We start from the raw sequence: 24,278 nt of genomic DNA, 5'->3' as shown, positions 1-24,278 counted from the left end.
GGGTCACTGGGTGGAGGGGAACAAAGGGAAAAGAAATTGGGACAACCGTAACAGCATAATCAATAAAGCACATAAAAAAAAGAAAGAAAAAGAAAAGGTTATTAGGAAGACAGTCCTCTCCCTGTGTGTAGCTCTTGTCCATGTCATGTTAGGTACAGAGGACAGAAATATGAAGATTGACCTGCTGAGCTGGGATCATTCTATCCTGAAAGCAATCCCAAGCCTCCAAAGAGCCAATGGTTTTCTCATTGGCCTGTCAGAGGCGGAGGTCAACCTCGTTTGATTGTGACTATTTTGAACAAGAGGCTGTTGTTTTTTAAATACAGATATACATGCACACAACTAAGTGCTTCTACTGGAGGATTAATGCTGAGGGAACTCAAGATATATTTTCAGCAGAGTTGCCATATTAGTGCAAATAATATGGAAAATCCAAAAATAGAATAATAAAAATTTATTGAGCTTATATGTGCCAGGAAAATATGCTAAATAAGCTCTTTGCATATACTATCTCATTTAATCTTCAGAACAGCTCTATGAGATCAAGTTCTGATCACCAGTTTGCCATTGCAGAATTTGAGCCTCACACCTGCTAAACAAAACCCTGTATTATTTTCAAGTCTTGTTCACTCCTCTTCCCATAGAACCTAGCATAGTTTCTGTCACATTGTAAGAGTCAGTAAATAAATGAATGAATAAATGAAGTAACCATTTTTGGGACAGTTAATGTCAACAAACTAGACCTATTCAGCCATTACTTTTGCTCCACAAAGATGGCACTCTAACCATGTTGCCTGTTCTTCTGTGCTTCAGCTTCCTAGCATAAACCCTAGTGCCTCTTCTGGAAGTGAAACCACCTTCTCAGGCGGAGGAGCAACTGCAGCGGTCACAACTCCAGAGCCCGATCCCAAAGCCGACAGCACTGACATCAGAGCAGATGAGCTTTCGAAAGCAGACAGTTTGGCCTCAAACAGCAATAGTGAGCTAAAAGCCATCAGGCCCCCTTGCCCTGACACAGCCCCACCCTCCTCTGCCCTGCACTGGTTGGCAGATTTAGCAACTCAAAAAGCTAAAGAAGAAACAAAAGGTGAGATGAACAAAAGCCTCTGCGCTGCCTGTGGGTAGAGCACTTGAGTTATTCTGGGATTCTTCAAACTCACACGTTACCATCCACATTTGGGAAACATGCCACTTGCTTTCTCTGGCTGATCACATAAAATGAGGGAATGTCTTGACTTTTTTCTAGACGTGAAACTTCTTTTAAAGGGCACATGCCTGGGCCCTACTGAAGACCTCTTTAGTCAGCATTGATGCAAGATTTTTAATAAGCGTCTCAGATGGCTCTGTTAGGCAGCTAGGCCTGAGGGCTAGGCAGTCTTCAATGGGCACAAGAATCACCTGGGGAATTTTTAAAAATGAAGATTCCTGAGCCCCTCCAGAACTATTAAATGAGGCTCTTTTAGAGTAAGACCAAGAATCTCCATTTTTCACAAGCACTCCAGGTGATTCCAGTACAAGTGTTCTGGAGACCCACTTGAAGAAACTCTGTCTTAGAAAATGAGGTAGACGAAAGATAGTTGGGAACAAAAGGAAGTTTGAAACCCAGATCTGGAACAGAAAGGAAGAAATAGGAGAGCCCCTCCTTGGCCATGAGACCTACCATAGTTGTAGCTCATCAGGCTTGGCCCAGATAAACCATACGTAGTTTTGGGGGCAGGGAAGGGAGAGTCTTTCTCTTCCTACCTGGCTGATTTTTAGGAGTCATTTGCCTGCTGGGTGTTCTTTGTTTATGCCTAATGCTATTCCCGGTTATGTTCTTACAGAAGCAGGGTCCCTGAGGTCGGTGCTCAGTAAAGAGTCTCATTCACCCTTTGGGCTGGACTCGTTCAACTCCACTGCAAAGGTCTCTCCGTTGACTCCAAAGCTTTTTAACAGTCTGTTACTGGGTCCCACTGCCTCCAACAACAAAACCGAAGGCTCTAGCCTTCGAGACCTCCTTCACTCCGGTCCCGGAAAACTTCCTCAAACCCCCTTGGACACAGGCATACCCTTTCCCCCGGTCTTCTCTACATCCTCAGCAGTAAGTGTCCTCTCTACAACTCTAGTCTTTGCTGCTTTTCCATGAAAGAGCCATCGGAGATCTGATAACTGGGTTAAAGGGTATGTGGGTGACCTGTGGTCTCTACATTGTCCAGCCAACAAGATCTTTCTTTACATTAAATTTGGGATCCTTTTGAGTAGTGAACCTTTTGTTAGAAGTCAATGGAAGTTGAGACATTGAATTTTTCAATCATCAGTAGAAACTACTTTTTTTTCTTGACAGTTTTTTTAAGCTAGGCAGTACATTCATATTGCATTCTCTTGGATATCTAACAGACACCTCAAACCTAACACATCTAAGATGCACTCCTGATCTGCCTGTGCTCATCCTGCCTTTAGTTTTCCTCCCTTGGTCAGTGATATCTTCATTCTTCCGATTGTTTGGCCAGAAATTTTGGAGTCATTTGGGACTCCCCTATCTCATTCCATAACTAATCTATCAGCAGATCCCTTCAGTTTGATCTTCAAAATGTACAGAACCCACCCGTATCTCATTAGCTCCACTGCTTTTGCTCTGCCCTAAGCCTCTTTTGTGAATTTTTGCAGTGAATTCCTTCTACAGGTCCTTTTTATTTCTTCCCTTTCCACTTGGCAGTGTATTTTACACAGCAGCTAGTTAATCCTTTTAAATTATGGGTCAAATCATGTCACCTCTGCCTAAAAGCCTTCATGGGCTTGCTGCTTCTCACAACATAAGCCTAGTCCTTTCAGAGGACTTGAAGGTTCCATCCCATCTGTGTGTCTTCTCCTTACTTCGCTGACTTCACCTACACTCTCCCTCTTCTTGTTCACCCTGTTCTGGGTACACATACCTTCTTGTTGTTCTTGAGTGTGGCCTAACATGCACCCTCTTCAGAGCCTTTGCACTTGTCCTTCTACCTAGAGCTTTCTTTCTAAGGTAACTACTTGGCTTCATCAACTTCCTCTCCTCCCTCCCAAAATGTCCTCTCCTCAGTAAGGCTTTTTGTTAGATCACCGTTTTAACCCTTTCAGTGCCAATGCTGCTATGAGCGATGCTGACAAATTTTCCCAGAAGTACCAGCATCGCTCCCAGCAACTTTTTTCGATGGCTATGAATGTAAATAACAATGGAAAAATTTGTATTTTATGTTTTATTCTTTTTTTTTCTTTTTTTGTACCTCAGGTTATATATTGATATAATTTTTTTCTCATGTTGATCCAAATTTTGAATTACGCATGGCACTCAGGGTTAAAAAGTCCACCCCGCTCCCATCCTCTACTCATATCTTTTCTCTACACTTACACTGTTTTCACCATAGCACTTACTACATCTGACTCACTATGTGTTTACTTATTGCCTGCTCACTTCTCCTTACAGGCATTTTTTGCTGTTTTATGTACCACTATTTCCCTAGTGCCACAGTGTAGGTGTTTAGTAAGTATTTACTGGACAAGGGAATTCACAAGGTACACAATTTTAAAGATTCAGTGAAAAATCTTCTTTCCACAGTGTCTCTTAGCCACCTGGTTCCCTTTCTGAAGATTACTATTGTTTCATGAGTGTCCTTTTAGTGATATTATCATGTGTATATACCTTTCCCCCCTTTTTTAAACAATGTTCTACATGGTGTTTTTTTGTTTTCAGTTTATAGATCATTTCAAGCAAGCGCATAAACATGTTTCTCATTCTGTCTGACAATTAATGGCTGAAATTGGATGAATAGTAGGTGGTTGAGCCATGTACAGTGTGGGTTATTTGTCTCTTTTGCATAAGTGACTTTGAAGAAATTATTTTGGCTCTGTATTTTTTATACTTGCTCTGAGCCCCAGTTTTTCTTTTTAAATTTTCCCAGGATGTTTTATGATTACATGTATTCAACAGAGATAATGATTAGTTAACACTGCAGACATAGCAGGCATAGGATTATCAAGTTTACAAAAGCCCCAAATATTATATCCCTTGGGCATTGTGGCCAGAAAAGAAACTGATAGCCCTCAAAGTACGTGATCTTTTTCACTCGGTTACAGTATTTTGTGATTTCTCTGGTCTACATGTATACACGTAATACAAATTTAAGGGCTGAATACGAAGATATTTTTTTGGTGTCAGATCTCTTGAGGCAGAAGGAATCTTTCTGTACTTTCATTAATGTAAAGAAAATATGAAGGATAGGGACATTTAAGATACTGGCTTAATAGGTTCCCCCCTCCAGTTATAAAAGACATTATAACTTTTATGAAATCTAATGAAGTAGATGAGAATTCCTTCTTATGAATACAACTATTAGACATATTTTTGAATGCTCTTTTTATGCTGCCTCAAACTTACCTAGTGGATTTGTATCTGACAGGGAGTGAAGAACAAGGCCAGTCTACCCAACTTCCTTGACCACATCATTGCCTCAGTGGTAGAAAATAAGAAAACCTCAGATGCTGCAAAGCGGGCCTGCAACTTGACTGATACCCAAAAGGAGGTGAAGGAGATGGTGATGGGGTTAAATGTTCTGGACCCCCATACCTCTCACTCCTGGCTCTGTGATGGGAGACTTCTGTGTCTCCATGACCCCAGCAACAAAAACAATTGGAAGATCTTCCGGGAGTGTTGGAAGCAAGGCCAGGTAAGCAAGAAGAAGCAGTTCCCTGGGCTGCCTGTCTGCCTGGCTGCCTGTCCGCCACAGCTACCTGGGGAGTTGCAGTTCTCTCTGGAAGATATTTGGCCAAGGAGATTTAGGCATAAGAAACTTCATTGTAGACAGTCTTGCTACTTTGAGTTTTCTTCCCCTTTTTGTTTTTAAGATTTTTTTTTTTTTTAAGAGAGAGAGGAAGGGAGGGAGAAAGAGAGGGAAAGAAACATCAATGTGTGGCTTCCTCTTGCATGCACCGAACTGGGGACCTGGCCCACAACCCAGACATGTGCCCTGACTGGGAATCGAACCGGCATCCCTTTGGTTCACAGGCCAGCACTCAATCCACTGAGCCACACCTGCCAGGGCTGTTTTCTTCTATTTTTAAAAATCAAAAGATTCCTGAAAATACATTGTGGATTCTATTTTTTTCTAAGCTATGTAGCTCTGTGTTGTTAATAGGGCATTTGAAATTCCTGTTAGGTGATGATCTGGCATTAATGACACCTTTAGGGGAAAATCCTTAATCGTGGTATGTGGGGTGAGTGGTACTTTTGTAGGTAAATGTTTCAAGGCCACAAGTTTTTGTGATAATGTGATAACACTGCCTAATTTTTCTACTTTTAGCAGGTGTTGAGGAGGAAGGGGGAGGTTATGGAATTGTCTAGATTTTTTTTTTCCCCCATGTTGAGGAAGTATTCTGAAAGGTGTATTTGTCAGCTTTTATCCTCTCACATCAGAATAGTGATAGCTACCAGAGCAACAGAAGTGATTTCTATGGCATCCTCCCAGGGTGAGAATCAAGTATCGTATAATGGAGTAGGAGTAGTTCCCATTTGCTGTAGTAGGTAACAGGTAGAAATCCATAGATCCTAAAATTGGGAAGGAACAATAAATCATTATGGACAAGAAGAGGTGACCCCCAGAAAACACTTCTTCTATTCCATCTCTTAGCCCTGAGCTAAAAGTATTTCCTAAATGGGATGTTTTTGTTTCCACAGCCAGTGCTGGTTTCAGGGGTACATAAAAAGCTCAAGTCTGAACTCTGGAAGCCAGAAGCCTTTAGCCAAGAATTTGGAGATCAGGATGTGGACTTGGTGAACTGCAGGAACTGTGCTATAATTTCCGATGTGAAAGTTAGAGATTTCTGGGATGGCTTCGAGATCATATGCAGTAAGTAGCTTTTTTATCTAGTTCAGTAATGGCAGGCTGGGAAGTAAGCATCTCTGTGTTCAGCCCTGCCCATGGAATATCAACTTACATCCTCTTGGCAGGAGGAACATTTTTTCCTGGTGCCAACCAGGTAGCTAGCATGGCAGTCACCTCTTGAGCTTAAGCATGTGACCCATGGGATTTGTGGAGTATACTTTCACTCTGGGGAGGGGTATAGAATCCCTCTGCGATGGAAAAATACATCTTGTCTTAAAGCAGTGGGTGAAGAAAGAAGTCCATCTCGTCTTATTATAGGAGTTTACAAGTCTGAAAATAAGAGCTTAGTCTCCTAAAACTTAGAGTCGCTGGAAAATCAGGCAGCGGCAAATCCAGCAGATGTTTGTGAGAGTGTTTCTGTCTTCCAGAGCGATTAAGGTCAGAAGATGGACAGCCCATGGTGCTCAAACTCAAGGACTGGCCTCCCGGGGAAGATTTTCGGGACATGATGCCAACAAGGTTAGCAAACTAGAGAGAGACTTTGCCTTGCTGAAGCCATCACAAAGTCATCACAGAAAAATGAACTTTGCCTCTTTGCTTTCTTTCCCCGGTAACAAGTCATCTTTCCTGCTTTTTCGTAGGTTTGAAGATCTGATGGAGAACCTTCCTCTGCCAGAATATACCAAACGAGATGGCAGGCTCAATCTGGCCTCTAGGCTACCCAGCTACTTCGTAAGGCCTGATCTGGGCCCCAAGATGTACAATGCCTATGGTATGAGAGCGAGGCCATATTCCCCTTTTTGGACCCTGCTGTTCCCATTTCACCTATAGAGTGTAGAGCTAATGGAGGACAGAGTCAGGTGCTGGAGAAGTTAATAGTATCCAGGATGGTTTTGAATATGTTTGGTTTTGCCATACTGATTTGCATAACATCCATATGGGCCCAGTCCAGAAGCTTGCATATCTCTAGTAGTTAGAAAGTTCCCTCTCAAAAATTCTGTTCAAGGAGATATGATTCATGGTTTTTAAGAGACTTGATAAAATAACAGTGAAGAAATCTGGGTACCATGCTATCCAACCAGATCTTTGTGAAGTCTGTAATGTCCTATATCACTGTGAAAGCCAGGCTATACTTGAATGTCACTAATGCCCATTTCTGTTTTGCTTTTGAAGAAGAGATTATTTTGGAGGGAGTGGGGGGTGGAATTCGTTCAGTGGCCAAAGCTAATGAAACAATGATGTCAACCAAGCTAGAATCAGTCTTAAAACACTAGAAAAGATATGACAGTGATACACAGATATTCTTTATTCTCCCAGTGTTACTCATTTAAGAACATCTTTGAGTATGTTCTTCAGAATATTCCCTTTTACCTTGTGTATCTTTTACCTTTAGGCTTGATAACAGCAGAGGATAGAAGAGTTGGCACAACAAATCTTCACTTGGATGTGTCTGATGCAGTTAATGTGATGGTGTACGTTGGGATCCCCATCGGGGAGGGTGCTCATGATGAAGGTACGAATTTCTAGAACCCCCTGCTTCAGGATGGGGAGACTTGGCCTTGGGAGTAGAATTGGGTGTCTTCCTCCTCAGTCTGGGACAGTGGCTTTTTCTTAAACCTCTTCCAGGCCAAATGTGTAGTAGGTGCCCAGGGGATGTTGCTAGATGCAGGGAGGTTTTAGCAGAGAACAGTGCTACTAGTTTATCTTACCAGTCATTCTGCTTCTGGCAGTGCTGCCCTCTTCCACTGAGTGTGTAGCACTAGGAAAAGGAATGAAGAAGGGATGGCAAACTAGCCTACTTGGTCATCAGCCAGGTCAGCTGTGGGATGACAGATGATAAAGAAAGGTCACATGCACAGAAATGAAGCATAAAAGTGATATTTTGCTACATTTACACTCCCTGCTATCTCAGTATAAGACTAATGTGTTAATTATGGGAGTTTTAGAAAACAGGAAATTTTAAAGAAGAAAATAAGAAACTCAAAATTTCAAGGTTCAGGGATAATCAGTATCATTACTTTGGTATATTTCCTGCCACACATTTGCTTTGATGCCTCACACTTGCAAATCCTTCCACTGTGTTGTCCTTGGAAGGATTATAACATTTAAGCATTAGAAGCCAGCCTTCTTAAAGATTATTTATTTATTTATTTTTAGAGAGAAGGGGAGGGAGAGAGATAGAGATGGAGGGGAACATCAAGCAGTTGCCTCTTGCACACCCACAACTGGGGACCTGGCCTGCAACACAGGCATGTAACCTGACCAGGAATCGAACCGGTGACCTTTTGGTTTGCAGACCAGCACTCAATCCACTGAGCCACACCAGTCAGAGTAGAAGCCAGCCTTCTTAACTTACTTAAGCAGAGAAGCTTTACACTTTGTGGCCTTAAATCCATAAAGTTCATAGAGTTTAGAAGAGATCTTGAGAAAATAAAAGAGTTCATCTACTTGCAGCAGGAAATAACCTGCAATTTGAACATAAGAGATGGCTACACAGTTTGAACGAAAAATATGTTTTAAAGGAAAACTATGCCTCCAAAAAATGCTGCGTCTGTTAAGTAAGGAAGATTAGGGTCGCTTCTCCTGTGTTTAGGAAGATTAGACCTACAGTAGTCCCTCTCTATATCGTGGTTCACTTATCGCAGCCTCACTGTATCGCGGGATTTTTAAAAATATTATATTTAATTATTTATCGCGGATTTTTCACTATATCGCGGGATTTTGCAGTGCTGTATACATATGTTGTTACATAGGCTTAAAGAGTGTAGGATATGTTTAAGAACATAAGTAGTGTTTATAAAAGTGTGGGAAAAGTTAATAAGGGACTGGGAAAGGTTAATAAGGGACTGGGAAAGGTTAATAAGGGACTGGGAACGGTTTATAAGTCTGTGGGAAGGGTTTATAAAGCCTTAAAATATATATAAATACTAAAATAAATGTAAGGTTCCTATTTTGCAGATTTTCACCTATTACGGGGTGGCCTAGAACATAATACCCGCGATAAGTGAGGGAATACTGTATATGAGTTTTGATTCCTTGATTCTATCTTGTATTACTCCAGAAAGACAAGAATAGTAGAGACTAAACTTGTTTGAATTAGACATTTTGCTTCACTTAGAGCTGCTGAAATGGCTGGTTATGTTGAAAAATGGCATATTGCTCTTTTCAGAGGTCCTCAAAACAATTGATGAGGGAGACGCTGATGAGGTGACAAAGCAGAGGATTCACGATGGAAATGAGAAGCCTGGTGCTTTGTGGCACATCTATGCAGCCAAGGATGCAGAGAAGATCCGGGAGCTGCTCCGAAAGGTATGCCCCTGGGGGGGCTTCCAGCTCACAGATGAAAGGTCTGGGTGTGCTGAGACAACCTCCCTAGGGTTTCTTGTGTGGGGTCCCTTGGCATTAAAGACCTGTATCCCTTGTCAAAATGCCCCAAAGGCCTGACTCTATACCTAGAAGATGCTGAATAAAGCAGAAGTTTTGGCCCACCAGGGACATTACTACAGCAAGTTGGATTTATGCTGTTAATAATTTTTTATGTATTTATTGATTTTTCTGTCTTCGTGTTTTGGTCATGGCTTTAGGTTGGAGAAGAGCAAGGACAAGAGAATCCCCCTGATCATGACCCAATTCATGACCAAAGTTGGTACCTGGACCAGACCCTCCGTAAGCGACTCTATGAAGAGTATGGCGTGCAAGGCTGGGCCATCGTTCAGTTCCTAGGAGATGCCGTCTTCATACCTGCTGGAGCCCCACACCAGGTGGGTTTCATCTTGGGAGCTGGGCCTCACAGTTCCGTGGGCTTCCTTCTTTTTGACTTTCTTGCTAATCTGGCAGTAGATATAAATGGTTGGATTAGACAGATTGCCTTGAAACTATAATTTATTTTTGGTTTTTGAATTTTTTTCTATATAATTTTATTTATTTATTTATTTTAATATGTTTTATTGATTATACTATTACAGTTGTCCCAATTTCTTTTCCCTCTGCTCCCCTCCACCCAGTGACCCCCCCTCCCTCCAGTGGTTCCCCCACTTTTAGCCCATGTCCATTGGTTGTGCATATAGTTCTCAGCATCTGTCTACTCCACTCCCTCATACTATGCTTCTTAATTCCTGTACCATCTCCTTCCCTTTCCCCCTTCCTCCTCCCTGCTGACTTCCCCCCAATATGTTCCCCATACCTATAATTCTTTTCCCACTCTCGTTGTCTACTTAGTTTGCCTTTGTTTCGATTCCCTAGCTTCTGTTGTTGGTTGTTGTGATGCAGTTTTCATTTTAATATTCATAATTTTGATCCTCCTTCTAAACCAGTTCCTTTAACATTTCATATAACAGTGGTTTGGATCTAATGAACTCCTTTAGTTTTACTTTGTCCTGGAAGCACTTTCTCTGCCCTTCTATTCTGAATGGCAGTTTCGCTGGATAGAGTATTCGTGGTTGTAGGTTTTGGATTTTCATTACTTTGAATATTTCTTGCCAGTCCCTTCTTGCCTGCAGGGTCTCCTTTGAGAAATCAGCTGACAGTCTAATTGGGACCCCTTTGTACATAATTCTTTTCTTCTCTCTTGCTGCCTTTAAGATTCTCTCTCTATCTTTAATTTTTGACAATTTGATTATAATGTGTCTTGGAGTGGTTCTCCCTGCATCTAGTTTTTCTGGAACTCTCTGTGCTTCCTGGACCTGTAAGTCTATTTCCTTCCCCAAATTAGGGAAGTTCTGCTTCATTATTTTTTCACATAATTTTTCTATTTCTAGTTCTTCTTCGCCCTCTGGCAATCCTATAATTCGAATGTTCATTCGCTTCTAGCTGTCCCAGAGGTTTCTGAGCCTCTCCTCATATTCCTTACTTTTTGTTTCCTCTTTCTGTACTGGTTGATTGTTCTTTCCCTATGTTCCGATTTGTTGATTTGATCTCTAGTTTTCATTTTCTCACCACTTGTCTCCTATGTGTTTTCGTTCGTTTCAGTATGGCTAGCTTTCATTCCTTCCCCATCCTGTTCCAAATCTTTTGTTTATTCTGTAAGCCACTTTATGACTATAGCTCTGAACTGAGCCTCAGATTTCCTATTTGCTCATCGGTTAGGTCTCTCATCTGCTGCCTGGTGAGCTGCGTCACCAGGATTTCAGTCATGGTCTGCTTCATCCTGACAGTTTTCTGTTTACCTTTGCTTCCTGGGAGGGCTGTAGGGGGCGGAGCCCCTTGCACTTGTCACTACCCAGTGACCGGCAACCTTTTTCACTGCTCTGTGGCGCTTTGTGTGGGGGCGAGGGTCCAAGATGGAGTCCTGCCATTACTCTCCGCTGAGAGACCAGGAGTCTCCTCCTCCGTCCCCACGCCCTCTGGGCCTCACAGTCAGGGGCAATGGGAAGTCTGCCTTCCCCAGCATTGGAATCCCGAGCTGACAGGTCTCGACTGCAGCCAGGATAGCTCCCCTGGCGTTTCTCGCAGTCCCGCCGCTATCCCCGCTGCTAGCACAGACAGCACCGCCCGACTTTTCCGCTCCGGTCGCCCCTCCTACCCGTCCAGACGAGCACCGCTGGTTTATAACTTCATACGTTGGGCTTCCATGTAGTTTTATTTTCTGGAATTTCTGGTTATCTTTGGTTTTGAGGTAGTTGTATTCCTACTTAGTTGTGGAGGGAGACAGAGCATGTCAGTCTAAGCCTGACATGCAGATCTTTTCGAATTTTTTTTATGTAATTTTAAGTTCTCATTAAAATTTTTTTCAACAATGGAGACTGTTAAAGAAACGGTGAAAGTCCCAGCTCAGTTCCCTGTGCCATACCCCTTTTCAGTCCCCTCATCCTGCCCTCCCCAGAGGTAGCCTACTGTTAGCCATTTGGTGTATATTTTTCTAGATCCTTTTCTATGTACATACTAATGTTTTATTTATAAATTTACACTTACAGTTTTTTCTGCATGTGTTGTTTTTATAAAAATTGAATTATTATAAGTATTTCTAAAGTTTTTTTAACTAGATCATGGACATTTTGCATGTGTTACTGAATCTCTAATGCCTGGATTTTTCCTATGTACCTTTCCCCTCCCAGGTGCACAATCTATACAGTTGCATAAAAGTAGCAGAAGATTTTGTATCTCCAGAACATGTAAAGCACTGTTTCCGCCTGACGCAGGAATTCAGGCATCTCTCTAACACTCATACAAACCATGAAGATAAACTGCAGGTAAATAGCTCCTCCTTCACCTCCACTCCATCTTCTCATCTCCTACTCAGCTACATACACAGGAGGCACATTCTGTTTTTGAGGGTATTCTCTGGGAGGTAAAACTGTGGAGAGATGATAAAGGGAACCAGGTCTGGGAGTATGAAGTCCTCCCCCCAGGAAGTATATAATCAGTTCTCTTCAGGTTTGGGTTTAGAGACTACTCACCTTTCAACCTAATCATTTATAGTGTAACAGCCTTCTGTTTTTCTGGCCCTGGGACATGCACTATTTCAGTGTTAGTAGCTGTGACTAGACTGACTTCTCCAGTCAGGTGGGCAAAGCACTGATAGTTTGTTCTGAGCATGTTTCTGAGAAAGGTTATTTCTCCGAAGCTGCTTCTCATAGCATATTTCTATGCAGACTCAATTCCTTAGAGCTCTGCTAGGGACTGCAGTCCATGTCCCTAAGAGGAGTGAGGATTGCTTTCCCCTTGTAGATCTAAGGAGGACAATCAGATTAGGTTTTCCTCTGCTCCTGAAGTGGATTTAAGGGCAAAATTTCATTGTTAATACACTTGGGTGCTTTTATAACATAAGATAATAAAGAATAAAGAAACAAGATTGCCCAGGCAGAACCTCAGCAATCTGAATACACACTTTCTCAGCCTCTTACTTGTGGTCTGATTTCATCCATCATACCTGTGGCTCAGGTGTATCTCCTTTGGTCAGTGACTAATAAGGTTAGAGATTTTTCTTGGTCCCTGGTAGTAGATTCAATCACCTTCAGCCTGAATCTGATCTGTTTTGTTATTCCTTTTTCAAAATTATAGAACATTTCAACCATAAAGTTTTTTTTTTTAATATTTATTTAAAAATTGATTTGAGAGAGAGAGAAACATCAATTTTGTTGATCCACTTATTTAGTCATTCCCGTTGCTGCTTGCATGACTGGGTATCGAACCCACAACTTTGGCATATCCAGATGGTGCTCTAACTAACTGAGCTACCCACCCAGGGCTCAACCATAAAGTTCGTATACAAAGTATAGTCACACTGATAAATATAACATTGACATTAGAGACATAGTGCAAATATTCAGGCATACATATTTCATATCAGAGAAGGAAAACTCTGACTCCAAAAAACCTCCACTGCCTTGTGGCATACCTCCTCAGGGGAAAGGCTAAGGGAGTAAACCCCAACAGAAAATCCGGAGCCGGAGTCCCTAAGGCGGTTTGACGTTGTAGTCAACACCGGCAACTCCTGCGGCGCACCTGAAGCCAAGCTGTATTGACTCCGTCTTTCCCTTGGACCCTTCAGCTGTGAAGAGAGGGGGGGTCTGCTGCATGGGCAACAGTAGACCCTCCATATTACCCTGCCCAGGCTCTGTAGCTTCAGCGTCATCGCAAGATGTCGATTCAACACGGGAGGAGACAGATACCGTGTCACTCCCGAGTCGGACTGCACAGCCATTCTCAGCGGTGCAGATGGACTCTTAAGAAGCTACACCATCGTCTCTCGAGACGGACGGCTGCCGACGACGACGACGACGACGACGACGAATACAAAAAATTTAGTGGAGAGTAGCACAAGAGGGTGTTTGTGCCCATCACACAGCTTAAAAAATAAAACATCATATATATACATAATACATATACAACAACTACATTGGTGAAGTCTCCATGTACCCTTCCCGCTCTATCTCCTCACTTCCCTTCCCTAGAAATAATCACCATCTTGGTTTAAAACTGTCTTTCAGCTATTCACTTTCTTTTCTTTTCAAGATTTTATTTATTTTTTTAGATAAAAGGGAAGGGAAACACCAATTGGTTGCCTCCTACATGCCCCTAACAAAGGGCCTGGCTCATAAGCCAGGCATATGCCCTGACTGGGAATTGAACCAGTGACTTTTTGGTTTCAGAGACCGACGCTTAATCCACTGAGCCATACCAGCCAGGGCTACTTACTTTAGTATATCTTTGTACTTCACACCGTAGTTTGTGTTCCTTTTAGACAAATTGGAAAATAAATACAAGCACAGAAGGAAAAAAATACCTAATAATCTTACCTGCTCACTTTGTTTAATACAAGCTTATTCACTACAGGACCTTAGGCAAGTTTCTTAACCATGGAACCTTGATCCCCTCAGTTTCTTATCTATAAAATGGGGAATAATAATAAAATCTGTCTCACGGGATTATGGTAAGAATTAAATGAAAGCACATAAAGAGCTTAGCAGTAGTGTCCAACACATAGTAATCACATAGTTGGTGGTAATTATATAGTCTTTCAAGTGATTTCATTATTCTTTTTTGAATATAGACCTTATGTGCTATGTGACTTGTAAATCACCTTCGGGATTGATTGGGAAGCGTGTAGTCCTGGTTGAGGGGTCTCCTCACTAATCAGTAGGCGTATAGGCAGTGTAGAACATACATTTTCATTTGCAGAAGACAACATGGAGCTGCCATGAACTGACTGTGCTCTTTGCTCTCTCCAGGTGAAGAACATCATTTATCACGCAGTGAAAGATGCTGTTGGCACCCTCAAGGCCCATGAATCCAAACTGGCAAGGTCTTAGGCGTGGAGAAATTCCAAACTCCCCTGTGAAGCAGGTCTTTCACTCACGCACATACAGGGAACGGCGGGGTTCTCTGCTGGAGCAGAGGCCCTTCACTCGGAGCCAGTGTGGTCAGTATTACAAACTCTCCAGCCACTCTTTTCTACGCTGCCTCAACACTGAAGGTTGCCACAGGAAAGTCGCACTGTTCACACACACAGTTCCAGACTCCAAGCCGAGGGTGCCACATTCCCATCCTGTGGCCTTTTGGGACTCTGAATTGCCTGAGCATCGCTGGGCTTTCCTGCACAGTCTTGTGATTTGGGATTTGTGGAAACCAGGAATGTGGGCACACCTTTCCTTTTCTTTCTCTCGTGCCTAGTTCAGTGGGAATGTTAGGAGGTATGGGGAATCACATAACTGGTACAAGTAGGGGCTAATTGCTTAAACTCGCCTGGTGGAAGTCTGACGGTGGCTCTGCACATGACCTCTGATACAGCCCATCCCAGGAGACAGGGTGAAGCCATTCCCCACAATCTCCCCTGTGAACACTGGAGTCTTGCAGGACCCGGGGAGAACCCACTGCTTTTCCCAGGAGGCTCCAGGATTAGGAAACGTGTATTTAGTGAAAAATAGGTTTGTAGTGAAATAGTTACTATTTCATGAAAGTAGATATTTTTAGAATTTTTGAAATACCACAGTTGTTTTCCTGGATTATGAGGAAAGGCACATTACATTTAGTCTTCCTTTCAATAAAACTCTTTGAAGAAATATGATTTTTAGAAATCAAACTGCCCATTATAGCACAAAATCAGCCAAAGCAGAATTTAAAAGAATTGGCTTTTTAGGATTCTTTTAGTTTCTCCCCCTCCCATCTTAGTCTTTCCTTGAGGGAACAGCCATGTGAGAAAGAACTTTGTCATGTCTGAGCTGTGGTGTGTTCCACACATACACACACTGGTGACTCCAGGAACCATTTCACCTATGACCAGCGTTCCCTTGGGAATCCTCTTAACAGTTCCAAATGCAAAGGAAAGTTTGATTTTCCTACAGGAGGCTTTTTTTGTTTTTTGGGTTTTTTGTCCAGAAATATTTTCAGCAAAACTTTACAACTCAGTGGAGTTTTATTAAGAATTTATTTGAAAATAATGGAATTCATTGGCCCATGGGTACATTGGAAAATGTATCTATCTTCTTTCTGGCTGTACTGTAGTGCCCTGCAGGCTTGTTTATATGTTCACAGTTACTTTTTTTTTTTTTTTAATAAAAGTCATTTACTGTAGAATACTTTTAATTTCACTTTCTGTACTTTAATTTTGTTGAAGGGCTGATTGGGATTTCCATGTTCTTATTAAAAATCTAACAAATCTGTTTTGAGTGGACTGAATTCTTCTTGTGCCAGCCATTCTGAAAAGCAAGGCCAGATAGAGGGTGGGGTTGGAAGTGGAGGTTGGTTCATTTTCAGATCTTCATTACATTGCTGCATATGATTATTACCCTTTGCTTCCAAATTGGCTCCCAATTAGGAGAGGGAAGTGCCAGGTCATTGTGGTTTGAGGACTTGGGGTGAGGGGAAAGGGGCCACATAAGTTAAGAGGATGTGAGGAGAGATAGGTTGCCCATTGTTTATGCTCAGTGAATGGAGTGGGAAAGCTGGGGTCCTACATTCCTGGGATACTCTAGGGGAAAGGCTCATGAGGGTGGCCTGAGCAAGGTCTTGGGCAATCAGCTGTGGGGTTCCTCAAAGGAGGAGGCCCACATTTGAAACGTGGCTCTAGATTCACCTTGGAGTTGGTGGGAGAAGACCCAAACAGGATATATTTTTATCAAGCAGCAATGAAAGTGGCTTGAAGAGTCAGGATAGACTGTATTCTAATTAGAAAAGACCTTTTGAAGAGGAAGTTATAAAGAATAGCAAGAGGGGTCATTAAAGGCCACTTCTCTGGAGCCTGTTGGAAAACGTGTTCCAAAGTGTTTAAGCCTGGAAATACAATTAGGGTGGAAAATAGATCGTTGTGTGGTTCAAAGATACTGAGTTTGAACAGGGCCATAACTGAAATACAGAGTTCTGAACCTTTCTTTCAGCTTCAGCGAGCACGGGTTGAAGCTGTGATCACCAGGAGGACTACACCTCCACATAAAGGGTAGATGAATGCAGAAGCTTTGAAATGGGACAGGAAAGGAAAGCAATGGGGAGAAAGGGAGTTGTGGAGGTTGGAGCTTTGTTGCTTCGGTGAAAATCAGGAGGCGGGCTAGGGTTAGCCTACATTCTGGATATAAATGTCTTCAGAACTAGAGCGTGCACGGTGGCCAGTGCATGCTGATGGGGGTGGAACTGGAGCCCTGGATCCACCTCCAACCTAGACCCCAGGACTTCAAAGCAGAGGTCTGACCCACCTTCCTACCCAGGGTATTCACCTTGTGTGCACAAAACTCAGGAACAGACTACCCTGAAAAAGCTGGTCAGAGTCGGCGGTTTTCTTCCAACTGGGGTTGGTTATTGATAGCTGAGAAGTGGGGTGGACAGATGCAACTACACCTTAGACTTAAGGAGTACTCCGGTAGATGTCTTCACAGAACCTGTGATGGGGGAGGAGGGTTTGCTAGTTAGCGGCTGGGAGAAGTAGCCTATTTAAAGGAGACTGACTGCCTGGGTTCATATCTTAGAAGCATGACTTAGTGGTTTCGTGACACTTGACAAATTATTGGACCTCCATAAGTTTTCCCATTTCCTCGCCTTTTTAACGAGGATACGTAATTATAGCCTCTGCCTTGAGGATGATCTTGAGGATCTACTGATACAATACACGTGAAGCCCTTAGCACAGGGCCTGACACACAGTAAGCATCCCAAGTCAGAGATGCTATTCCTTGTGGGATACTTAAGCCTTTCAGCTCAATGTGTGCAGGGCAGGAGAAGGGCTGGGGTGTCAGGATGGAACCGTGAAGCCCGCTGAGGACCTCAACCAGCGCTTGGAACCCAAGAAAGGTGAATGGGAGATTAAAGGCGGTCGGGCACTGAGGGTCAAGGGCGCATGCCCAGCAACAGCAGGTGCGGGGGGCGCGGCGGCCTCCCCTTTAAGAACCGCCACCGCCCACGGCCGGCGCTGCGGCAGGGACCTCCCCTTTAACGGCGGTGGCTCGTAGCTCGGCGGCCCCCGCGGCGGCTGCTGCTGCTGCTACTGCGGCTCCTGCTGCCGCCGCTGCTCAACCTCCGGCAGCTGCATCCTCGGCCAGGCGGGGTCCCCGCCCCGCGCCCCGCCATGGTGTCCTGGATCATCTCTCGGCTGGTGGTGTGAGTGCCACTGCGGGCCCGGCGGGTGGGAGGGGGATGGGGCCGGGGGTACTGAAGCCCGGGGTGGACCACTCGGGGGCTTCATACAGCACTGTCACCTAAAAACACATCATCCCTATTTGGCGTCCCCAGAGACATCGAGGAGTGGGACGCAGAACTGGGGGCGAATATTGAGGAGCCTGGCTGGCCTGGCTTTCACCCCTTTTCTTTTAAATTTCCCTGCTCCCTCTCCCTCCCTCATCCTAGGGCTGAGCAGCATGGCTTGATTTATAGGGGGGCGGGGGGGTGCGGGCATGTCCCTTCCCCCACCTAGCAGATCTAGTCTGGAGGAGCTGCTCAGAACTGGGTCCTCGTGTTCCTAGGGGAAGAGAGCTGATGGAAGAGTATGGAGCAAGGCAGGGCCTCATCATTCCATAGTTGAGGGCCATAGCAGCAGCCTTGGCCTCCCTAAAGGGACCGGTCACTTCTCCTTTTTCCACTGACTGTCAGGAGATGGGGAATGAGGACACGTGCTCTGAAGTCCCCTGGGGCGACATGTGGGTATGGGGAAACAGGGATGCTTGGAGGACAAAGTGTGGGAGGTAACCCGATTGTGAAAGCCACGGAGGGGAGGGCGCTAGGTGGCCTTCATTCCAGGCTGCCAGCCGTGTCCTGGAGCTGTGTCACTGTCACCTCCCCCAGGTTCCAGGAGGGAACCCTGCTCCCACAACCCTAGACTTTGTCCTTGAGGACTCCACTTCAACCCCATCTCCACAGGCCAGTTTGGAGGTATCCTGCCTTTATAAGGCAAGTCCATGTGGGAACAGGCAGCACCCCACATTATCAAAGGGTTCAGCCTCAGCCAGCCCCTGCCTCATCACAGGACCCAGACCCTCAGCCTCCACCGTGAGGGACTGACACTTCAGAACCCTATCCCTACTGCCTTCTTCCCCCCACTCAGTCATGCGTTTGTGTCCTGGCTTCCTCTAGACCCACTGGAATCTTCCTTCCTCTTTCCCATCCCAACCCAGAGGGAATCCAGGGGCCTCCTCTCATGTGGCCTTCAGAGTGGCTGCTTCTCTCTTGTCTGGATGGGTCCCTGAGAGGGTTGGTCCTCTTATTCCCTCACCAAGACCTGTACGTGATCTCCAATGGGATCACCAGCAGGGCCACTCCAGTCAGGGCCTCCAGGCCCCGAGTCTGAGACCCTCCCCTGAGTGTTTACATGGGGGAAGAAACTTGTTTGCCCCCTACAGGGCCTCCTGCCCCTATGCCCTCTGCTCTTCAGGGCCACAGTGGTGCCTCTGACTGCCAGGTTGAGTGCCCTGTAGACAGTGTCAGGTTCCCTTGCAGACCCAGCCTGGCTCTGAGACAGGGAGGTAGAGGGTAAGGGCTGATGGGTATGAATGGACATGGTATTTGGAGAAGGAAGACACCCTTGTCTTCCTTATATGTTTGTGCATAACCAAGGATCATGGATGAAGGGACCACATTGGACTCTCTGACCTCTGGATCTTTCTATATCTCAGGGGCTGGAGAAAAACTGAACAGTAGAAGGGGGAAGGGGCATCACCTTAGCTCGCTGGGACCTCCATGCTTCTGTATCACCTGAGTCTTTTTATTTTTATTTTTATTTATTTTAGAAAAAGAGAGGAAGGGGGAGAGAAGGAAGAAGAGAGGGAGAGAGAAACAGAGAAACATTGATTTGTTTTTCCACTTATTTACGCATTCATTGGTTGATTCTTGTATGTTCGCTGATCTGGGATTGAACCTGCAACCTGTAGCTCTAACCAACTGAGCTACCCAGCCAGGGCTCACAGCTCACCTGAGCCTTGAGTTCATCAATCCAGCTCCTGTTACCTACCTGGGGACTGATTCAGAACTGGGAGGGAGAGGCCACTGCTCTTGGCCAAGGGGCACAGTAACCATTCCTACCTCCCTAGGCTCATCTTCGGCACCCTGTACCCAGCCTATTCTTCCTACAAAGCCGTGAAGACAAAAAACGTGAAGGAATATGTGAGTGTATGCCCCTTCAGCTCCCACCCAACCCACATGGCAGAGAGAGGGGAGGATAGTGCATCATGTAGATGGGGTGACTTTGTAGCAATGCTGTTGGCACTAGTGAGACCCTGGTCCAAAGGAGGTTTCTGTACATTCCTTTCCCCTTGCCTGGGTGTGACCCTCAGGCAAAGTTGAAGTCCTGAGTGTCCCTTCCCCCACAGAACCCCAAGCATAGTTGGCAGGCAGAGGCCCTTCAGGCCCCAGCCAACGCTGCCTCTGTGCCCTCAGGTGAAATGGATGATGTACTGGATCGTCTTTGCCTTCTTCACCACGGCTGAGACGCTCACGGACATTGTGCTCTCCTGGTGAGGTCCAGCACCCACTCCCTGCATCTCGGGGCCAGGGCCTCTGATTTCCTCTGCCCAGCCAGCCAAACAGAAGATTGAGACCCAGGGTGGAGACCACAGTTCTTTGGGGTTCTGGATGCCTGCTGCCCCATCCAGGCCTGGATTGATCGGCAAAATAAGAACATTCATAACCTTCACATTTCTTTCTGGTGGCAGTCAAAGCACCACAATAGAATTTAGGAAAGCTCTTTCTGCCAGGCTTACTTGGATCTGCAGCAGGTCATAGCTCTCTAGGCCTCAGTTCCTCTATTTGTAAATGAGTCAATCCTATACACACTGAATGCTTGTACTTCAAAGCCATTTCCCAGACACAGTTAGACTATGTATGAACACTAGGAGGACAAGAAGGGAATGTTTTAATATCTGTATATTCACAGCAGGAGCCCAGAAATGTTTATTGAATGGGCACATACATGCCTCTTGGAAAAGAGGACTAACAGCACACAGTACATTGGAATCACAGAAGAGAGTTTTAGGGAGAGGTGGAGGACAAAAGATCGCTGCATTTGTAAATTACACTAAGTCCCACTTAACTTCATCAGTAGATTCTGTAACTTTAAGTGAAGTGATGTATGATAAAACCAGTTTTGCTGTAGACTAATTAATATAAATAAGAGTTAAGTCCCTACCGCATCTCATCAACGTTATAACAAATCGAATGAAAGGATGTTATTCCAGGCTCCGCTGCCCAAGGGCCTGTGGCCTTTGAGAAAAAGAGTGTTAGCAGAGGAAGGAAAGTGGGTTGAAAATTGAGGGCAGTGAGTGTAGTTGCCTCTTGACTAAAACAAGCAAAGGAGAGAGCTTTGATGGAGGCTTTGTGAAACCTGCCTGAAGGAGTTTGTGGCCTGAGAAAAGGAACCGTAGGGAATGGAGAGTAATCTTTACAGGCAAGGGGCATGTCTTAGCAGCAAGGGATAGGACCCAGAGCACAGCTGGAAAAGCCGGTCTTCATGGGAGGAAGGGGAGGAGGAGAAGGGGGTGAGGACGCAGTAGACTAGAAGGTTAGGGAGCACGCCTTGGTGTTGGCCCCAGGACAGAGGAATAGGGGGGTCTTCTGTCAGGGTGATAGGGCTGAGACTCCCAAGAAAGAAAAGGGCAAGGGAGCCACTGCTGAGGGGATTTCCTGCTGGGCTCACTTCTCACCTTCCCACTTGGGATCTCAGCTGAACCTCCCAGTCCCCTTGAGATTAGAAATGACCAGATTCCTGAGCCATAGGAGACCTCAATGCACTAAGGGGTGGGGGATTGGCCAGTGTCATGCAGGGGGTCGGTGCACCTCCTGATTCCCTGCCCTGGGCTCTGCCGCTTGCCTGTGTCCCTCCAACAGGTTCCCCTTCTACTTTGAGCTCAAGATCGCCTTTGTGATATGGCTGCTATCCCCTTATACCAAGGGCTCCAGTGTGCTCTACCGCAAGTTCGTGCACCCGACACTGTCCAACAAGGAGAAGGTTTGCTCCCACTCTGCTTCCCAGCTGGCCCCAGGCCAAGGCAGCCGAGTGCCTGAAGCCATGTATATTCCTGGCCCTCCCTGTGGGTGCCCAGAGCCTGAAGTGACCTGGCAGGGCCTTGGTCCAGATGTGAATAAGGGCAGGGCGGGGCCTGGCCAAGATGGCCTGTCCTCACCTCTCCCCTCTTCCCCTCCGACCCCTCAGGAGATCGATGAGTACATCACACAGGCCCGAGACAAGAGCTATGAGACCATGATGAGGGTGGGCAAGAGGGGCCTGAACCTGGCCGCCAATGCCGCCGTCACAGCTGCTGCCAAGGTGAGATGGGGGCAGACCCAAGCTCCCAGGGCCCCACCTTATTCATCACGTCCCCCTGGTTAGACCCTTCTGCATCCACCCTGTCCTCAAGTCTGATGGTTTGGGGCTTGTGCAACTTGGAGTCCCAGTCCTGGCTCTGCTATGCTCCAGCTAAGTGACTTCCACTCTCCGAGCCAGTTTTCTCATCTATACAAAGGAAAATATGGCCCAGCCTGTCAGTGCTGCCTTAGGACTGGATGAGGACAGTGTGGGGAAGGCACTGAGCCCAGTGGCTTCCTGGTGCCCCATGGTGACCTCTCTCTCCACCCCGCCCCTTCCTCCGGTTCTTCCGGTGCGTGGTGGTGACCCTAGGGCCAGGGGGTGCTGTCAGAGAAGCTGCGAAGTTTCAGCATGCAGGACCTGACCCTGATCCGGGACGAGGATGCACTGCCCCTGCAGGGCTCCAGCGGCCGCCTCCGATCCGGCCCTGGCGGCCTCCTGGACACCACTGAGGACCTAGGTACAGGCGGGGCCCGCTCTGGGTAGGGGGCACAAGGGCAAGGAGGTGACAAGTATGAGAGACACCCGGGTCCCTGTTCTTTTCTCCCCACAACCAGGAGATGACCCTGCCCTGAGTTTAAGGTCTAGCACGAACCAGTCAGATTCCCGGACAGAGGCCTCTGAGGATGATGGGGGAGACAAGGCCCCTAAGAGGGTCAAATCCATCAAAAAAGTGCCCAAAGCTGAGGTGAGAGCCCAGAACTTGGGGAGCTGGGGAGGGGGTTGTGGCTCTAGGCTAAGCGCTGTCTTCCTCCCTCCTTCCCACAGCCACTGGCTTCCAAGACGCTGAAGACCCGGCCCAAGAAGAAAGCTTCTGGTGGGGGTGACTCAGCTTGAGGTCCCGACGCCCCACAGGCTGCAGAGCTCCTGCTGCACACTGTGCCCATAGCCCATGAGCCTCAGGCCCCGGGGTCCCTCAGACAGCTGTTTCTGGTGCCTGCCCAGTGATGACTTTTCTGGAAGGGCTTGGAAAAGAGGAGGGAGGCCCTGCTGGGGGGGTAGAAGGTAGAGGCTGGACCAGGAGCTGAGGATTGAGCCACCCAAGGAGGTGGGGGCCCCTCAGAGCCTGAACTGCCATTCACCCCGCTCCAGCCGTGTTTGCCCACCCAGTGCCTTGCTGAAGACCACGGCCATCTGTGTCCCTGAGGTCCTAACATGCACCTGCTGCCCCTGGGTTGGGAGGGCAGCAGTCACAGCCCAGGTGGACCAGAGAGGGGCTGGAAGGTGACAGGGGGAGGGAGTGAGTGAGGAGGGCCTCAGGGAACCTGGGCAGGGGCTCTAGGCCACAGCTGGGAATGAAGGATGGGGGCTTAGTGTGGGCTTAAGTGACTAGGATGGCCTGGCCAGAGCCATATAGCTGGAGGCATTGGATGAACTATGTGCTACATGTCCCTACTAAAAAGACACGGGGATCCAGGGGTATGAGTGTGAGTGTGGGTGTGTGTTTCTGGGTCTAGGGCTGTGGGGACTGGGGGTAAAGGACTTTTCCCTCCTGCAGTGACCTCTCTCCACCCTCAGCCCTCCCCCCTAGTCTCAGCCTCAGAGTACCCCAGCCCATGGGGCAGTGGGGCTCTGAGGCCCTCTCACCTCCTCCTCTGACCTCAGTTCTTTCTTGCCTCTTCCCATTCTTTTCCTGCCCCTGGACTGGGCTTCTGTACCCCTCGGGGGCCCACTGGAGAGGTCCCTGCTGAGCCAGCTTCTTTCCTCCGCATCAGGAGGCCCATCCTTTCCCCCAGGTCTTCCTCCTGTGCTGAGCAGACTGGGGTCCCACGTGAGCAGACCCCGGCCAGAGCCCAGCCTTTGCCCCACACCCTGCCCCAGCTTCTGCCACGATGTCAGAGCCAGGAGGAATGTGTGAGGAAGAGAAAAAAATCTAGGAGCCATGGGCTCCCAATTCAGTGGAAAGTGGGTGCTCATTGGACCTTTGGCACTGGATGAGCCAATAAACCAAACTCTGGCATCATGTTAATTTCGGCCTCTGTGCTTTGTTCTTGCCCCGCCCAGTCCAGATGGGAAGGACCTGAAGTGAGAAGCGGGGCCCAGCTCTAGGAGGGAGGGAGAAAGAGGTCAGACTGAACACCAGGAGATCTGTGTTTAAGATAAAGTCACGGGACCAAGAGTGGTCAGGATTAGGAGCTTCAAACCTCTAGGGTTGCCTTGTCCCTCAGAATTCTGCCCTAGGCCCTGGTCAGGTAGCTCAGTTGGTTAAAACATCATCCAAATACACCA

The 24,278-nt window shown here is 46.4% G+C and overlaps 2 protein-coding genes across 3 annotated transcripts in view; both read left to right on the top strand.

Annotated features, from left to right (window-relative positions):
* Window positions 1–15,932, top strand: part of KDM3B (lysine demethylase 3B) — a 60,398-nt gene extending 44,466 nt beyond the window's left edge. Inside the window, exons 14-24 of the mRNA XM_090288250.1 lie at window positions 814–1,087; window positions 1,824–2,080; window positions 4,413–4,679; window positions 5,687–5,858; window positions 6,263–6,353; window positions 6,476–6,606; window positions 7,228–7,347; window positions 9,004–9,143; window positions 9,419–9,595; window positions 11,888–12,022; window positions 14,504–15,932. Of these exons, the coding sequence (XP_090144376.1) occupies window positions 814–1,087; window positions 1,824–2,080; window positions 4,413–4,679; window positions 5,687–5,858; window positions 6,263–6,353; window positions 6,476–6,606; window positions 7,228–7,347; window positions 9,004–9,143; window positions 9,419–9,595; window positions 11,888–12,022; window positions 14,504–14,584 (1,845 nt within the window). The 3' untranslated portion in view covers window positions 14,585–15,932. The remainder of the gene's footprint in view (window positions 1–813; window positions 1,088–1,823; window positions 2,081–4,412; window positions 4,680–5,686; window positions 5,859–6,262; window positions 6,354–6,475; window positions 6,607–7,227; window positions 7,348–9,003; window positions 9,144–9,418; window positions 9,596–11,887; window positions 12,023–14,503) is intronic.
* A 1,892-nt stretch (window positions 15,933–17,824) lies between these two features.
* Window positions 17,825–24,018, top strand: REEP2 (receptor accessory protein 2). 2 transcript variants are annotated; one of them, XM_090288249.1, is made up of 8 exons: window positions 17,825–17,857; window positions 19,780–19,852; window positions 20,126–20,202; window positions 21,572–21,692; window positions 21,897–22,010; window positions 22,368–22,509; window positions 22,607–22,737; window positions 22,818–24,018. In XM_090288249.1, the coding sequence occupies exons 1-8, from the start codon at window positions 17,826–17,828 to the stop codon at window positions 22,884–22,886; spliced, it is 759 nt and encodes a 252-aa protein (XP_090144375.1). In that variant the 5' UTR covers window position 17,825; the 3' UTR covers window positions 22,887–24,018. The 2 variants fall into 2 exon arrangements, with proteins under 2 accessions (XP_090144375.1, XP_090144374.1); XM_090288248.1 differs by having other exon boundaries at window positions 22,362–22,509.
* The last annotated feature ends 260 nt before the right edge of the window (window positions 24,019–24,278 follow it).

The sequence above is a fragment of the Furipterus horrens genome, unplaced genomic scaffold (genome assembly GCF_987537825.1).
Source record: "Furipterus horrens unplaced genomic scaffold, mFurHor1.1.pri manual_scaffold_10, whole genome shotgun sequence".
NCBI classification, from domain to species: Eukaryota; Metazoa; Chordata; class Mammalia; order Chiroptera; family Furipteridae; genus Furipterus; species Furipterus horrens.
The sequence above is the reverse complement of the archived record's forward strand: the minus strand, read 5'-3'. Positions and strand labels throughout refer to the sequence as shown.

What these genes read in the sequence shown, in the direction of transcription:
- REEP2 (XM_090288248.1), top strand. Translation starts at nt 17,826, where the DNA reads ATGGTGTCCTGGATCATCTCTCGGCTGGTGGT. An exon ending in CAAAAAACGTGAAGGAATAT is followed by an intron (nt 19,853 to 20,125) that starts GTGAGTGTATGC and finishes CTGTGCCCTCAG; the next exon opens with GTGAAATGGATGATGTACTG. An exon ending in ACGGACATTGTGCTCTCCTG is followed by an intron (nt 20,203 to 21,571) that starts GTGAGGTCCAGC and finishes TCCCTCCAACAG; the next exon opens with GTTCCCCTTCTACTTTGAGC.